General features: G+C 34.7%; 1 protein-coding gene across 1 annotated transcript; it reads right to left on the bottom strand.

The window, feature by feature from the left end:
• Nucleotides 1–2,461: 2,461 nt before the first annotated feature.
• LOC149531308 (F-box protein At2g27310-like) lies at nucleotides 2,462–3,468 on the bottom strand. The gene is given in 2 exon segments (XM_089808473.1): nucleotides 2,462–2,976; nucleotides 2,979–3,468. Coding segments are annotated over 2 exon segments (1,005 nt in total).
• Between the last annotated feature and the right edge of the window lie 14,055 nt (nucleotides 3,469–17,523).

Genomic DNA, 17,523 nt, shown 5'->3' with positions numbered 1-17,523 from the left:
TAAACAATATAGAAACAATACATTACATACTAATATTATAAATTAGTAAGTATCTAGATCCATATTAAATATAGAATATTCATATCCACCACTTTAAAATATGTAAATAAATCAATAGCATATATTTATTTTATAAAGTAAAATACTAGATATTAATAATAATAAAATTTTATGATTTCTTTATAATTTAAAGTTTCATATTGACGGTTTTATGGCATGTCAACTTTTATGGTCTAAATAAATTTTAGACTAGCATATACATTTAAAAATTGCAAAAATGACCATTATGGCCATCAAATTCTAGGCTTTGTAGATATGATTGAAAATTACTAGTATTTCTAATGACATCAAAACTTTGATAAATTGTTTGAACATCATATTCCTACATCCCTTCTTAATGATACAACATTAAACTAATACACAACGTTAAACCTTAGAAACTAGATTATGTCTAAAATTCTTCTTGTGGGCATTCATGCATGATAGTATTCTCACCAAAATTTAACTTCCTCTTGGAAGAAATGGGAAATCCAAAGTGGAAAAATGTCTAGCACCCCCACTTTCTCCCCAAAATTAACTTCTTCTTGTGGTCATTCATGCTTGATAGTATTCTCACCATTGATAACCTCAAGAGGCGCAGATTCCAGATGTGCAATAGGTGTGTGCTATGCTACTAGAAGGAAGAATCCATCTCACATGCCTTCTTATTCATTGTCCTTACTCTATCCAAGTTTGGCAGAATTTTTTTTGGCAGCTCGGATTATCATGGGTTTTCCATCATTTCATTTCCTAATTCACTTTGGGGTGGCAATGCCCTCTCCACCACTCCCTAATTAAAATGCTTTGGAAGGCCATTCCCCCATATGTTTGCTGGAACATATGGAAAGAACAAAACAAGCATATTTTTAGAGACATAGGTACCCCCTAGGGGTGGTCATCCATAAATGTATGGGAGGAATAAGTGATGGGGCCCTCAATTAGAAATGGAAACCACCTTCCAACATGTGTTGAGTGGGCTTGGGAGATATTTTGAAGCATAGATCAAATTATTGAGAGAATGGATAATTCCAAGATTAGCTAAAGGATTAAAAAAAAATGACAGCCACCCCCCGAACTAGTTGAAGTTGAATTTTGATGGTTCTAAGTGTCATGAGAGGGTTGATGTGGGAGGAATAATCCAAAATTCTCAAGGTGTTGGCATTGGAGTCCATACTCTAGGAAATGCGGTAGTGTCTTGAGCAAATTGGCTGAGGTATTTGGGCTTCTATGGGGAGTCGAGTTAGCTAATAGCATGGGAATTCAAAATTTGATTATGGAGGGATTAAAATTATTAAAGAAACAGATTTGATATAAGAAAAACAAACAATATATTTTAATTTTTTAATTTTTTAAAGGGGTTGTTCGGAAGGTTCTTTCAGAATATCATTTTCCATTTGTAAATAGAACAATGAAAAGTGTAATTAATTCATGGCTGTTGTCCTCTCCAATATGAGATAAGATTGAGGTGCTGAGACTTTCCATGTACACGTAATTGTCAATATTAAAGTAGTTCAATGGCCCGTTCTTTCCATTAGACTTGTATTTATTATGCTGCATCAGGCGTAGGAAGATAGAGATGTATAATACGCTTAGGTTATGAATATTTTACCAAATGAATTATTCTTGGACGAATTGGATTTTCTTTTGTCTTTCCTGTTTAATGTTGTACAGATTTTATTCAATCACTGAAAATTACATTATTTTTGTGAAATCTAATAATGTACAATACAAATGATTAAGAACTATGTTTGGTTGATTTAAGTGCTAGTCAATGTCATTGATTTTTATCATATCTAGAAATATGAATGGGTGATTAAAATATTTCGGATAGATTCAATCAATAATATATGTACACAGAAAACTTTTTAAAAAAATAACTGTTAATATTATATCAAAATTGTCATATAAACAACCACAAAAAATGGGATTTCAGAATCTCTGTAAAACCTATTTTACTTAATAAAAAACAAACACAAAAAATGATAATAATAAAAAATGATTTACATCACTAATATTTATAAAATGAAATAGTTTATTCTAGTTAATCCATATGTAATGTATTTAAATTAAATTAAAAATTAATCTTTGAAAGCCTCTAAAATAGATTGAGAAATGGTAGCTTGATATTAGCTAAAACTCCAAGAAGATGCTTGATGAAAAATCATGACCGTAAAATTGTTTCAATATTTGACGGTCTCCTTTTAAAAATTTTGAACTTGGTGTGTGTTCAAAACATACTAGAAAGTGGGGAATAAAAAATTAAGTTTATATATCATCTATATTTTGGTATTAAACTTCAATTACAATTGCTAAATCTCTGTCAAAATATCCGATGCAGAGGATATCCAGTTGGAAATTTTCGATTGCATATTATGCAATAAAAATGATACGAACATGAAATTTAGCGGCTCCATATCTCAGTTTATGTCTCGAAGAAATAGTACCAAGACATAATTGCTAAGCCAATTGAAAATATCATGCAAAAGGGATTTAAGTGACCTTTACATCCCAGATTTTCCTCCATCAAATCATTCTGTATTTCCAAAACATCATAACAATTCTGTATTACTCGTTCATGGTTCTTACTTCTCTTACCCCACTTAACTGCTCTCTGTAAAACTAAAACACCCTCTCTTGCATTCACTTGACAGCCCATCATGTCCTCTAGTTGCAGATTAATCCCACTTATCTGCAAATAATTATCCTCTTTGTCCACACAAAATGTGCCTTTAACCACAATACTACATGCCACTAATTTTAAAGGCAAAGTATTATGACCACACAGAATGGATCCAAACCTAATTGTAAAATCATTGTGAGAGCCCCAGTTGTGCTTCTGTACTTCCAGAGGCCTCCAACTGGAAAGATTTACAACATGCTTTGTTCTTCTATTGATGAGAATCCAACTGAGTCTCAAATTACCTTAAAATATGAATCCTCAAAATCTTTCTCCCAATTAGCTGAAATTGAAACGAGTGTGCCATCAGAATTACAGGGAAGATCTATCACCAATGGAAATACTGTGGATGACCCACAATCTATGATATCATCTTCAGCTTGAATTTTCATGACAACTTTGGAGTAAACAGATTCATTGTTGTAATGAATGTCTACAACAGAGACAAAATCGGATAGAGAAACTTCATCATCTTCCTCAAAAGGATTAAAAATTTCTTTAGAATCTTCTTGGGAAATATCGATGAGGGGAAAACAATCTGCATAGAACTTGTTGAACCCACCCAAGGAATAAATCAATTGTTTAACCTCATCGTTTTCTGTTGAAGGCCAAAGTGAAGAACATGCATCCTCCCATAGGCCTTGTTCCTTTACAATTGACTTCATATCAGAGCTGCAACATTTTGTTCTTGCAAGAGTGGTGCCGTCCACTCTCTTTAAGATTTCTCTAACAATATCACTGCTCAGAGACATTCCTCTTACACTCAATATTCGCTGCAAGTCTAATCTCTATGCCTGATTAGCTCTCTATAAATATAACATCTTTAATGAATACGGCGACGTGTGCATTCCATTACTTGAGGAGAATCGTTTTGTCCATAGAATTAGACAATGTAGAGATCAGATTAATGTTTCACCGCGTGAACAGACAGTCGTCTTAAGAATTACGAGATCAGATTCCTTACGCCAATATCTAATAGCGGCCAAAATGTATTCGACCGACAATCTTAGTATTCCCCCCCATGCATCTCTATCGTTCTGGTATCATGAATGGGTTCAAGATTTTGTCTATTTTAAAACTGAAGTTTTTTTGTTGTCAAAATTTAGAATTTGGACATTCGATCTTTTTTTATTTATGAATAATTGTTTTCTATTAAAAAATAATATACTTTTACAATAGTCTTTTGGACATTGGAATTTAAAATACGGTATGTATATAAAAATAATGAAATATAATTTTAGTTTGCAAATTGAAACAATTTGAATAATATGAGTTCCGGCTAGTTTCATTGACACGAGCTTCATCTAATCTCCTAGTTCTGAGTTGCATAAAAAAATTTCTTAATATAAAATTATCTCTGTTTTTTAATATTTTCTTTTAAATTCTATTGATTAATATGAGATTAATATCAATATATACAGTTAAATCCTGATAAAAATACGAGATCACTTTATTTTTAGATTCAGATATCGAAGTGAATAAATAATTAAAGAAGTGGTTGGAAAGAAGAGACAAGCGGAAACAATATCAGCAATAACGATTAGTGCGGAGTCGACGTTGACTTGATAAATTGCTTAAATTTATAATCAAACAAATTTAAAAACTGCGTAGTGGTCTGTGCAATTAAAAAGAGATTTCTTTTTTAAGTGGGCTCCTTCGGAACGTCATTTTCTAGAACCGTAGTGGTGAATGAAGACAAGAGATAAGATCACTAGACTTTTTAATATTTGCACGGAATTGCCACTTAAAAAATGTAATTAAGCTGGGCCAGGCGTAACAGGTTAGGTTAAGATTATAGCGAGTCAAGAAACAAAAATCTTCAACGGGGAATTTTATACGCACGCTTGGAGCATGATTTTACCCGAAACAAAGAGCATAAAATTTGCCTAAAATGTCAAAGGCTTCTTTTAATAAGTTATAAGAGCTATTATTGAAATTGACCAATTTGGCAAGTGTATAAATTGAGCCATGTTTTACATTTAGATGGCCAGGAGAGGGTTCTCGACGGGAAAAAAGTACAGCTTCAGGCCATTTAGGGTTCTCAACGATTTTTAGAATACCATTTATACTACATATTAAGAATTTGGTAGAATTATGTTTCTAGAAGTCAATGGATGTACAAAAGTTTAATATTATTTTATAGTAAATCTAAGTTTATGCCTAAGCTGAATTAGGTGGCATCAAGTCAAATGAGGGATAATCAAGTCTCAACATAATTACATTATAATGTAAATGAGTTAAAATGTGAGTGTGTTACAACACCATCATGTTTTCAGTAGCATACAAGAATGAAGAGACTCTCAAGTCACTTGGGTCATTTTTCTTCAAAATATGAATGACCTATTTTAGGAACATATTTTGTAAGGTAGATAAATTAAATTGAAATAATCATATTTCTATAATGCATGCAACATGTACTTGTTTGCTCAATATTTTAGAAGTTTTATTTGAAATGAAATAATTTTGATCTCTTTTGCTTATTTAGTTGTTTTAAGTTTTTCTAACAAATCTTAACCCTTCAATGTTGAAGTTGATGAAAGATCAACTCCACAAATCTTAGCATCACCTGCATGCAATTACCTATCATAGAAAGAGAGAAGCAACAACTATGGAGGCTGGAATTGTCAGATCCACAGATGAGACATTCTTGAAGAGAAAAAAAGTAAATTGTTATAATCAACAATGAATTGGTTAATAATTACAAAGAGAGATCATCCTTTTAAAGGAGATCGAAACCCTAAAAAGGTCTAACCTAGGTTGCATCATAATTAACAATAAAAGAATTAATTATTATATGCTTAAAGATTAGCTTAATAAAACTAGAGTTAATTAGAAAATATCTAATTAGTCCAACACCCTCCTTAAAATAAACTTAGGGAGTAGCTAAAAACCTAGAAACTACTACAGAAAGTAGATTTGGGTCCCGACACTAAAGCTTGATGAGGTACTCAAGTACAACCAAATCTCTAAAAAGAGGCAAAATAGAGAAAACTGTTGAGATAATGGGTGTTGCACACATTGCATAATATTGTTATTTTATTGTTTTATTTTTTATTATGTAATGTTGTACCTAGATGGACGTGCAACATGTAAAGATTCCCATGGAATATTCTTAATGAGTTGTATTGTAACATTGTGAAAATATTTCATGTAATTATTTAATATTGGGGGAAAAGAATTAAATGCCCAATATTAAATGTGGGGTCAGTGGGTTAGGTAGCACATGGTATTAGCACATGGTTTATGTAATACCACTTGGTGGTTTTGTGGGACTTGCTACTATATAAGCAGCCACAAGGGTAGTTGTTGTAGAGAGAGAGAGAGTGACAAGGAGAAGACAAAAGGCAAGAGTCGAGCGGGACAAGGCTTGACAGGTTAGCCAAGGGAGCATTTGTGAAGGTTGAAAGCATGGCATGGGATGTGTGGATTCATGCTTGTTCACATAGTTTGCTCGGTTGTGGCTATGGCCATGAAGGCTTCCATGGTTGTATGGCAATGGTATTTTTTGCTGAATAATACATGATGATGGATGCTTTTGGAGGCTGGGTTTTTCCCTCAATGAGGGTTTCCCAGGGTATATCTTGTGTCACAATTTTGTGGGTATGTTTTCTATTCTCTTGCATGTGGATTTTAATTCCGCGTTTATTTCAGATCTATGATGGGTTATGTGGAAACGGTTATATTCTTTATTGCCAAGTTTCCTTACAAGTGGTATCAGAGCTATGGTTTTATTATTGTAACCCTAGATTGAATCCATGGGAATGCATGAGAGGATAAAAGAAAGGGCAAGATATATGAATGATTTGTTGCAGATCTGAGGGTTTTGGATTTGCTGTTATGATGGGATGTTAAAAGATTTGGGCATGGGAAATTGTTGGATAAAAAGATTTTTCAGATGTTTCATTTAAAATGAGGGTTTTGGGGGGTAGCATGCAAAAATGACCTCCTGGGCAAAAATAGACCTCACCATTGGATCCGGGTCGACATTTCCATAAATTTTGATATATAATATGCCCTAGTTTGGCCATGTTCAGAGGAAATGAAAGAGTTTTTTGGTTTCAGCCCATGATGGCCGTCAAATTTAATCCCGTCGGAATTTTCGTCACTGAAAAAAAAAAAAAATGAAAAATCGTACTGAAAATGGTAAAAAGACTGTCTTAGTAAAACGGCCATAACTTTCTCTCAGAATATCGGATTTCAGAGTTCTTATAGGCGTTGGAAAGCTAATTCAGAGCACTACAAGATGGTGTAGGTTTGGTTCTATGATTTTGAGATTTTGTCAGGTTTTAAGAGCCCTAAAGTCAGATGTTTTTTATTTTGAGCACGGATTAGGGCATAACTTGGGCATACGGAGTCAGATTTTGGACTTCGAGTAGTCAACGGAAAGCTCTTGGAGAGCTCTACAAATTGGTTTAGATTTGGTGCAGGTTTGGCATGATTAATTTGTTGATATATTGATCTGAACAGTTTATAGATATATTTTGACTATGGTAGCATTGTGAGTTTATGGCATTGGAGATTTAAGTTTTGATGTCATTGTATACTCAGTTCATATTTCAGATTGGTCTCATGATGATATGGTTATCAGTGTTTGGTTTGGATATGCATGATGACTTGTTGGGTCTACAAGTTGTGTAGTGTTGTAAGCGGTCTATACTTACAGGTTGCATTTATAGCTTGGTTATGGGTTGTCTTTGCCCATTGATCTTTCATTATTGATGCATATTTAGATTGGTGGCTTGGATTTGGGTTGTCTATGCCCTGAGTCACATGATTTACTAATTTTATCTTCATGTAGAAGGGATGTGATGTTGTTACCAGGTACATTCATGGTGGAGGATTGTGGTTGACTATGCTGACGGGTTGGACATATTGAGAGCCAGATGCTCAGTTCATGGATGTGATCATGGTGCCATGGATTTTGGCATGACATGATTGGTTATACAGGTACATCCTTGATGTTCTTTAGCTTGGATTTCTGATTTGGTTATGGTGGTATATCATCTTGGTTGAGGATCATGGTTATTTGGTTTTCTTTTAAGGAGCTCATGATGTGCACTTTGAGTTCTTTGATGGTTTGATGCCTTGGTTGATTCTCATGGTTAGAAGATGAGTTTTCATCATGATGTCATGGATAGCTTGGATACACAGTTTAGTGGGAGCTTGTGACAGTGATGGGGTGACAGTGCAGGATTAGTTCCTGGTTTGGTTTATATCTTCTTGGTTTGGAGAGGATGGGTTTTATGATGCCATAGGTGACTTGGTACCACGGTTGAGTGGGAGTTTTTGGCATTGATATATTTATTGAGTGTTTGCAGATGTTGGAGGTTTGTCTTAGATCTTGTTGCTGCAGAAGCGTCTTTGACATTTGCATGGTGCACTTGTTATCTTCATGGTGTGTGAAGATGGTTAGATCTTGAGGACTCATGGAGTTCTTGGTTATCTTTATGGTGTTTGAAGATGGTTAGATCTTGAGGACTCATGGAGTTCTTGGTTATCTTCATGGTATGTGGAGATGGTTCTTCCTGGTATGTGGAGATGGTTTTCTTCATGGTGTGTGGAGATGGTTGCATCTTGAGGACTCACAGGGTTCTTGGCAAAGGTGTGGTTTATGCTTTTATTTGGCATGTTATCCTTGGTATGAGGATGGTTTCATTATTATGTCATGGTATACTCTTGATACGCGTTTAGAGTTGTGACATGTTATGGTGTGTTCATATGGAACATGTTATCTCTTTAGTTGAGATGGTAAGATCATGTTGTCATGTTTATGTTCCTGAGGCCATGGTTGGAACTTTGACATTGATCTTGGTTTAGTTTCTTGGTATTGAGTACACTAATCATAAGATGGATACTTCATGATATTGATATGTTGCATTTGGAGTTGGCATGGATTGATTGGTTACAGGTGCTCATGGATACTTAGAGACAGTGGTGACGCTGATTTCTCTTGGATTAGAGAAGTATTTGTTGGGACAGTTGATGGTTTCAGCAGGAAGTCCGAAGGGCAGTCACCTGATATGGACTTGAGAGGAGATTGTTCTTAGATGAGTCTTGGTTGGAGACTTGGGTATCTTGATGAGCATTCTCATTCCCCACTCTTGGTCTACTCGGCGGTTTGCTACTTGAGAGGTATAGCCCATTTTTTCTCTCAGTTGCATTTTATTTATGCTTGTCTTTCATGGATATGGATCTTGAGCTATGGTACATGAGTTAGTTCTGGAGGGTTCATTTGAGAGATGGTTTAGCATTGGTTATCTCCATGTGCATATGTTGTTATGCTGGTTGAGTTTGGGAGATGGTTTTATATTGGGCATTTTCCTTGGATTAGGAATGGTTATTCCTTGGTTTAGGAATGGGTTTATTGAGTTTGATCTTCTTGTGAGAGGCTTACATCCATGATTAGTTATATGGTATGGTTTGGGTGTTATTGAGGCTTCTTGTTGGGGTTTTATGGAGGAGATCATACTTGCACAGTTTACATCTAGAGGTGTGTGTAGAAGGACATGATACAGGTTATGATTTGCATGGTTTCTCTGGTCTTGGTTATCTTCCTGGATGTTCAGTTTTGCTTACATTGGATTTGAGATTGGTTGGAGATTGTGATCACTGGTTTGTGCTCATGTATGTCATGTGAGAGATGACATGGTTATTCCTTTATCTCTTTCCTCTGTTGGTTGTGGTGAACTTGGGAGAGCATTGGAGACTTGTTATGGGAGTTGCAGGATATTAGTTTATGTATTGTGGATGTCCTTGATACTACATGGATTCACTTCTTTGAGATGTTGTGAGTGGATTGGTTATAGATTTGACATTATCTTTTGCAGTGGGAGCTTCTTGGTATATATGTGGCAGGTATTGCTCTTGAAGCTTGTGATTGTAGGTTATAGATTGGATATGTCGGTGATATGAGATTCACTTGTTATACCTTTGAGGTATGGATAGTTGGATGGGTTTGGCACTTGCTGTGGGTGCTATTTCAGCTATGGATATTTTTTGACAACTACGGATACATGTGATTACCTTTGGATCAGGTTATTTGTGCTTGGAATTTCAGTTGGTACAGGATTTTATGATCTTTTAATGCGACAGGTTGGGTGGCTTTCTCTTTGGATGGCTTCTATGTATGTCCAGTGGGAGTGGCATAATAGGAGGCGAGATCATTCATGTTTGAGATGCTGGATACTTTGATTTTGTTGTGGGTACCAGAATGGAGCACTTGGTGTATTTTGATCCATGATGGTGGATGTGCTGGGAGGGATTGTTCCCTTGTTCATTTATGTGGCTACGGATTGACCCTATGCAATGTATACAACAAGTGGGAGATTGTTGAGATAATGGGTGTTGCACACATTGCATAATATTGTTATTTTATTGTTTTATTTTTTATTATGTAATGTTGTACCTAGATGGACGTGCAACATGTAAAGATTCCCATGGAATATTCTTAATGAGTTGTATTGTAACATTGTGAAAATATTTCATGTAATTATTTAATATTGGGGGAAAAGAATTAAATGCCCAATATTAAATGTGGGGTCAGTGGGTTAGGTAGCACATGGTATTAGCACATGGTTTATGTAATACCACTTGGTGGTTTTGTGGGACTTGCTACTATATAAGCAGCCACAAGGGTAGTTGTTGTAGAGAGAGAGAGAGTGACAAGGAGAAGACAAAAAGGCAAGAGTCGAGCGGGACAAGGCTTGACAGGTTAGCCAAGGGAGCATTTGTGAAGGTTGAAAGCATGGCATGGGATGTGTGGATTCATGCTTGTTCACATAGTTTGCTCGGTTGTGGCTATGGCCATGAAGGCTTCCATGGTTGTATGGCAATGGTATTTTTTGCTGAATAATACATGATGATGGATGCTTTTGGAGGCTGGGTTTTTCCCTCAATGAGGGTTTCCCAGGGTATATCTTGTGTCACAATTTTGTGGGTATGTTTTCTATTCTCTTGCATGTGGATTTTAATTCCGCGTTTATTTCAGATCTATGATGGGTTATGTGGAAACGGTTATATTCTTTATTGCCAAGTTTCCTTACAAAAACCACATGAGAAAAACCCTAATCCAAAAAGAGATGGAAAACATGCTAAAAGAAACTAGTGAAGGATTGAAGAAGCCTCCAAACTAGAGAATGTCCCAGAAGATATGAACAAAAGATGATCGTAAAGAACACTATTGAAGCATGTAAAAGCTATGAAACTCTATCAAAAGTAACTATTGATCTAAAGAACCTCCACTGAAATAGAACCTGACCAAGTGGAGAAGATTATAATATGCATCGAATCAGGAGGCACACAAAGGAAAACAACTGAACTCGAAGATATAGATGACATGAAACACCAAAGCTTGAGGAGTTGACCAATCGAACATGGAAGACTGCATCCAAAGTAGGAACAAAAAGAAGAGTGTCTATATGGTAAATGATCCATCTCATTGAAATGCATAGGTACCCAACCACTGCATCCACCCAGTACATTGGAACAAATATTGAATACATAGCTCACTCCATTGAACCAAGGAAGCATGAGAAACAACAGAAGAGCCCCCACCTAATGTAGTAAAGGGTGAGGTGATAGACAATTGGAAAAGTGGGCCAAAAGAACTACATTTCAAGGAATCATGATAAAGATCCACAAAAGAGTACATATTTGTGGACTGAGGTGATCAATCTCAGACACATCATGAGGCTAATGTCATGGATGAAATACTCACTAACAAGGGAAGATGGTAAAAAAAGGAAAAACATCAATCCCCAATGGAACTTTTATCATGAGTAGTGCATGGACAATAAGACACAAGATATGGTGAATTCCAAGAATATAATAATGTATATGAGTATCCTCAAATGACACTGCTCGAATCAAAAGGAAAAACAAGACAAAACTACTGAAATAAAAATACATATGCAATATGACACTTTATCTCAGTGCGTTTGCAAGAATGCATATAAATGATCTCTAAATAGATTGGAAGAGACATAAGACTAATAAAATAGATAGTATAAGTCATGAGGAATCATCTTAAGCAATGAAATTGATCCTTGAACTTGAAACAACCAAGATATCTATCGGAATAAAAAAATGCAAAAGACTAAATAGAATGTGCCTAGAGTAGAATCTAGAAAAACAACCAACATCATTGGAAAGAACTCAAGAAGACCTTTCCAACGATATAAATAATTCCTGAATTGGAGATCAGATGCTCAAGATATATCTCTAAGAGTGCAAAACAAAACTCCTAACTTTTATAGTAGAAAAAATCATAGAAAATATCAAAATTGAAAACTAACTACACCACTATGATGGGCTTGTAATCAACTTTTTAGTGATGTCTCATTTTCAATAAATGGAGTTTGTATGTCTGAAATATGAGCAAAAATGCGTAGGTAGGTCCAAACATATCTTAAAGAGGTGACATAAGTACTTATGCAATGCTGATGTCGACAAGTGATGAGCATAAATTTGATAGTTAAATGACCATCGAGGCAAAAAAATGCTAGAAAATGAATCCTCTTGGAAAATTAATCTAGCTATCAAAAACAAGACAATGAAGTCATAATGTCATCGGTAAAACAACCAGTTCTGAAAAAAAAAATCTAGTGGCCAAGGAAGAAAGTCAAAAAGTAGTTACTTTCCAAATAAGGAAAAAAATAATAGCTTGACAATTAAATCCCCATTGGTCACAAAATACAATGGAAAAAGTAGAACACCCACAAAATCTTCAATCTTTTCAATCAACATTCTTGCAAAGGGGCCCTCCTTAGGAATGGTTAATCTAAAGACAAAATCTCCAAAGATTGAATGGATACTGATTGCATCTATTACCAAGCCAGATGCTAGGACACTTTTAAGTGTTATGTAGACAAAAGGCTCATTTAGCAACTCATTGACAGGTGACTGGGAATCCATCAACGCCATCACGAGTCTCACTGCAAACATAATGAAAAACACAGATACTACACCACATAGTAGAACATAAAATGATATAACTAGAATCTTTCCTGAGCCAAACAGAGCAACAACAATGGCTAAGAGAATCCATGCTACCACATCATTGATTGCTGCTGCAGAAATGGCCATCTATCCCACATCTCTTGTAAGAAGGTTGAGCTCTACAAGTATCCTTGCAAGCATAGGGAAGGCAGTGATAGACAACACAACACCCATGAAAATAAGAAAGGAGGCAAAAAATAATGTACTATGTAGGCCAGTGTTTGGTGCAGGCTATACTTCTCCCAAAGTCTAGTGGACACTGCTACAGCTGTAGCCCAAAAATAACACATCAAGGGAGTGCCAAAAAAGGGCTTACCATAACCAAGACGAGGTTTCTCCCAAATAGAATGTTCATGGAGCCAAAAAATGGACATGCAGAATCATGAGTGGTGGACCCATGGATAGTACCTTTCACATAGAGAAATTACGGGTGTCATCCCCAATGAGGCCGATGAGACAGGGATCCCCTATCTAATTAAAAAATTGAGCTTTGACATTAAAAAAAAATTCTTTTCCACATGGGCTCCTTTCCATGTACGATCCTCTCTTTTTAATAAAAAATTAGAAGACCAAAAGACCCAATGCTAGTAAAAACCTTTTCTAATAATAATTTTATCAAAAAAATATGTCTGCCTTGTTTTGCATGCCCAGTTCAAAATGACCTAGGTGCAAAATTTTTTTCCTTAGATTTCAACAACATGCAAAGTGGATGCATTTTATATGGAAATGGGGGTTCTTAAGCACTTTGAGCTTGACGGTAATGTTTGTTTGGGCTCAAAGTGCTCCAAAAATAGGTCCTCCCTAGATCCAATACAAAACACTTCTAAAAACTGAAACCCTCTAAAAGAGAAAACCTAGATCTGAAAATCAATGCAAAATCTCTCAAAAAAAGAATAGGGGCATGAAGATCTAGTGCTCTAATACCATGTTGAAGTTGATGAAATATCAACCCCATAGCTCAAAGAATCACCTACATGCAATTAATCATCATAGAAGGAGAGAAGCAAAAGCTATAGAGGTTGGAATTGGCAGATCCATAGATGAGACATTCTTGATGAGCAAAAAAGTAAATTTCTATAATCAATAATGAATTGGTTAATAATTACAAAGAGAGATTTTTCGTATAAAGGAGATCAAAACCCTAAAAAGATTTAACCTAGGTTGGGTCATAGTAATTAATAAAAGAATTAATTATTATATGCCTAAAATTTAGCTTAAGCAAACTACAGTTAATTAGGAAATATCTAATTACTCTAACATTTAACTCCTATAAAGCCTCCTACACTCTCAAAACACACTAAGAAAATATTATTAAAATATAGGCACACAATAACCCCCTTTATCCTCTATTGTGTATGAGACATTCTTGTTATACCCAATAAAGTATTTTAGGATAAATTGAACATAATAAAAATAATATTCAAATATTATTAGAAACATTAAAAATTACAATGCAAAAAATATTCAATGCCAAAATATTGTAATGTATCTTTAGAATTTAATATTGTCTCATAGGTTTCAACTATGGAACTATTAGAGAAAATGCCTACTAATATTGTACATCAAAATTGTCATTATAAAAATAATAAGTATTTATGTAAATTATTTGTAGACTCAAAGACTAATTTATCAATACATATAAGTTTCAAAATATATTGTATTCATTTGCATCAATTCTAAGGATTGCAAAGTCCTCAAGATTACAAGAATTAACATGAAGGGGAGAAGGGTTAGATTATTATTAAAAGGAAACACTTAAAACAACCTCGTCTACAAGTCAGTCAAAACTACTAGCTCCCTAATCTAAAATTATAATCTTAAAATTAGAAGTAATATTGAAAAAAGAGGGGAAAAATGTGATGGGAGAAACAAAAGGTTGTCGCATGATATTTAGTATAAGAATTAGACTCTTTGAGGTACCAACTATTTTAGTTATATTGAGGAATTCTTGATACAAAAAAAAAACAACTTACCTAAACAATTATTTTATAATGCATGATGCCCATGCCAAATGGGGAATGTTTAGAGACAAGCTCAAAGAGTTAAGGGTACAAATTTTGTTAATCACCAAAAGAATGGAAGAAGAAATTACTCATCTTCAAGATGATCTAGGGAACTATTTCCATTTTTTAGTGGATAGAAAAGATGCGTTGATTTGAAAACATCAACCATTGGAATCCCTTTGAGTTAAATATCTCTAATATGTGGTCTTATTTTTGTGGTGTCTGATTAGTCTCCAATTGGGAGATTATTTTGTTGTGGAGCTTAATCAGACTCATAAGTTAATTCAACATGGTTTCCCTGTAGATTTTTCTTTGGGGGTTCAGACAAAGTGCCCCCAACATGGGGTCAAGGGGCAACACTCCTTGAGGGGTTCTAGGGTAGAGCCCCATGCGAATTTCTAAAAGCTCTCACAAGGGCTTCCAAGCGAAGTTCCCTTGAAATATCAAATAACTTATATATTTTTAAAGGCATTGGGGTCTATTTTTCCATTGGACAACTTATTCTAGCCCTAATTTTGTAAGCAAGAAAAAAGATTGTATAAAATGGCTTAGTGTTAGGGATTTCATAAGGTATAATTTAGTAGCTTTTTGCATTGGTATTGAATTATAAGGGATTGTAGATTGTAATCAAGTTGTAATCACTAGATAACAATAATAATATTGGACTTGCTGTTGGTAAATGCAGCCCAAGGATTCATTGCGCCACATTAAATCTTTGTGCCTTCTATTCTCTTCCAAGTAGTTTATTATTTTCTGATATTGGTTATATTTTCATGTAATTGGTTTTAGTTAAGTATTAAAAAATGTTTTTTACAAGGGAACCAAAACTCTAAATGTCATTATAAAATATGAACTAAAGTTTAAAAAAATGAATAGTACAACCAACATAAACAAAAAACTAGCCAAAGGATAGAGACTAGAATTAGCACCAAAACTAAACAACTATCTATATGAATAAGCAACAAAAAGACAAAAACCCAAAGATTAGATAAATAGACCAACATTATGCTGGCTCTAGTGACATCTCTTCCTTCTTTTCTTTTATTTTCTTGACAACTACTTTGACTTCTTATTTAATCTATTCCTCAGTCTTTGTCTTCACCTTCCTAGTATAAGACTTGATTCTCTTCTTAGCTAGATTCTCTTTTGTGGCCTTTTCCTCGTCCAAGTCCAAGACCATAATATTATCTACATGCATATCCATATTTCTAAGAATCTTGTTCATATTTTCCAATGAGGCTTTAGTCAATTTCTAGTAATTGTTGATAAACTTGGAAGTATTTCTTTTTGAATTCTCAATCATATTCACTAGCCCATGAATCTTCTCTTCCACATTATCACTTGCATTACCATTCACTACCTCCCCATTCAACTTGTTCTCAATTTCCTTCATTCTAGCATTCAAGGCTCTATCATTACTATTGATTTTTTTGATGGAGTTGAAAGTACACTACATTATTCTAAAAGTGTACATTGAAATCACTTCTTCTATTTGGAGCACTACAAGTGGAGGCTAGATATCAATTCCTTTTAGGTCTTACTCCCATAACTTGATATGGATCTCTTCCATACTCACACTATTTGTAATGGGGAAGCACCTCTCTCAATTTCCCTCAATCTTTTCCTTCGACTCTTCAAGGGCCATATTGGGAATCGAATTCTTGGTCTCAATATAGACATCATAAGTGACATTATCCTCAAAGGATTTATAACAAGGGGCCTCTTTATCATACTCATCTTCTTCCTCCCATGCCTCCACATTTTTGTTTTCCTTCTATTTTTTACCAATTTCCAAATTTCTTCTTCCCCTCTCCTCCTTTTCCTAGAAATCAGCCTTCATCTGCTTAGAATGAACTAAAATAGGGGAAGGATAGGTATTAGGTGGCCAAAAACATTTTTCCACTGACACACTAGAGAAATCACTCTCTGTTTCCTCCTCTATATCTCTACCTTTTTTTTCATCCTCAGATGATTCATCTAAGTATGAATCCATTTCCTTATAGTTGACATTCCTTTTTATTCTTTTAATTGGCTCCCTTCTCTTCTCTCCCAACTCAGCCATGAACCTCTTTCCTTTTCCTTTACTACTTGTTGGGGTTTTGGAACTTCCCTATCTTTTAATAGGGATGGGAAATGGAAGAGACTCATCACATGATCCATCATAAACTCAAAATTTAACTACATTAACCCTTCATGAAGAATGGGTTTATTGAGTTTTGTCTTGTAATCTTTGATGCTGTGAGCAAGAAAATATAAAAAATAAAAGGATAAACAAACCATAATTTTATGGTGAAATTAATTAATCAAAAAAAAAAAAATAGTTAGGAGCCCTATCATACTTCCCATCACAAGAAACACACTATATTACAACTTCAAGAATAATTTTCCACAAATTTTTGATGGAAGAAGCAACCAGAACCCCCTCTTTCTCGAACCAGAGCCCCATCCTCAAACTTATAAAATCTACTATCTGCTTCTTTAGAAATATCTTTTTTGCAATAGAGATTCATACCTTTATTGTTAAGACCCTTAATTAGAACCATACTATCAATATATCTAGTTTGAGATGCCACTGAACAAGAGTCACTATGCTCGCCTCCCAACCATTGATGAAATCTTTAGTAATTTTTGGCTTGGCATCCTTCATTCTAGTCATATATGATACAAGACCACCTTTTTTGAGGTTCCCCTAAACTTCTACATGTTTTTCTAGTCTTTGTAGTTTCCTAACTCCCTCCTTTTCAAAGCTCCACCCTTGGAGATACTTTTGCAACTATCTCCAATGCCAAAGAAACTAGAAATGTGACT

Source organism: Cupressus sempervirens, chromosome 11, assembly GCF_028749045.1.
Source record: "Cupressus sempervirens isolate cs-2001-9-10 chromosome 11, ASM2874904v1, whole genome shotgun sequence".
Classification (NCBI taxonomy): Eukaryota; Viridiplantae; Streptophyta; class Pinopsida; order Cupressales; family Cupressaceae; genus Cupressus; species Cupressus sempervirens.
Note: the sequence above shows the minus strand (reverse complement) of the source record. Positions and strands in the feature narration are given on the sequence as shown.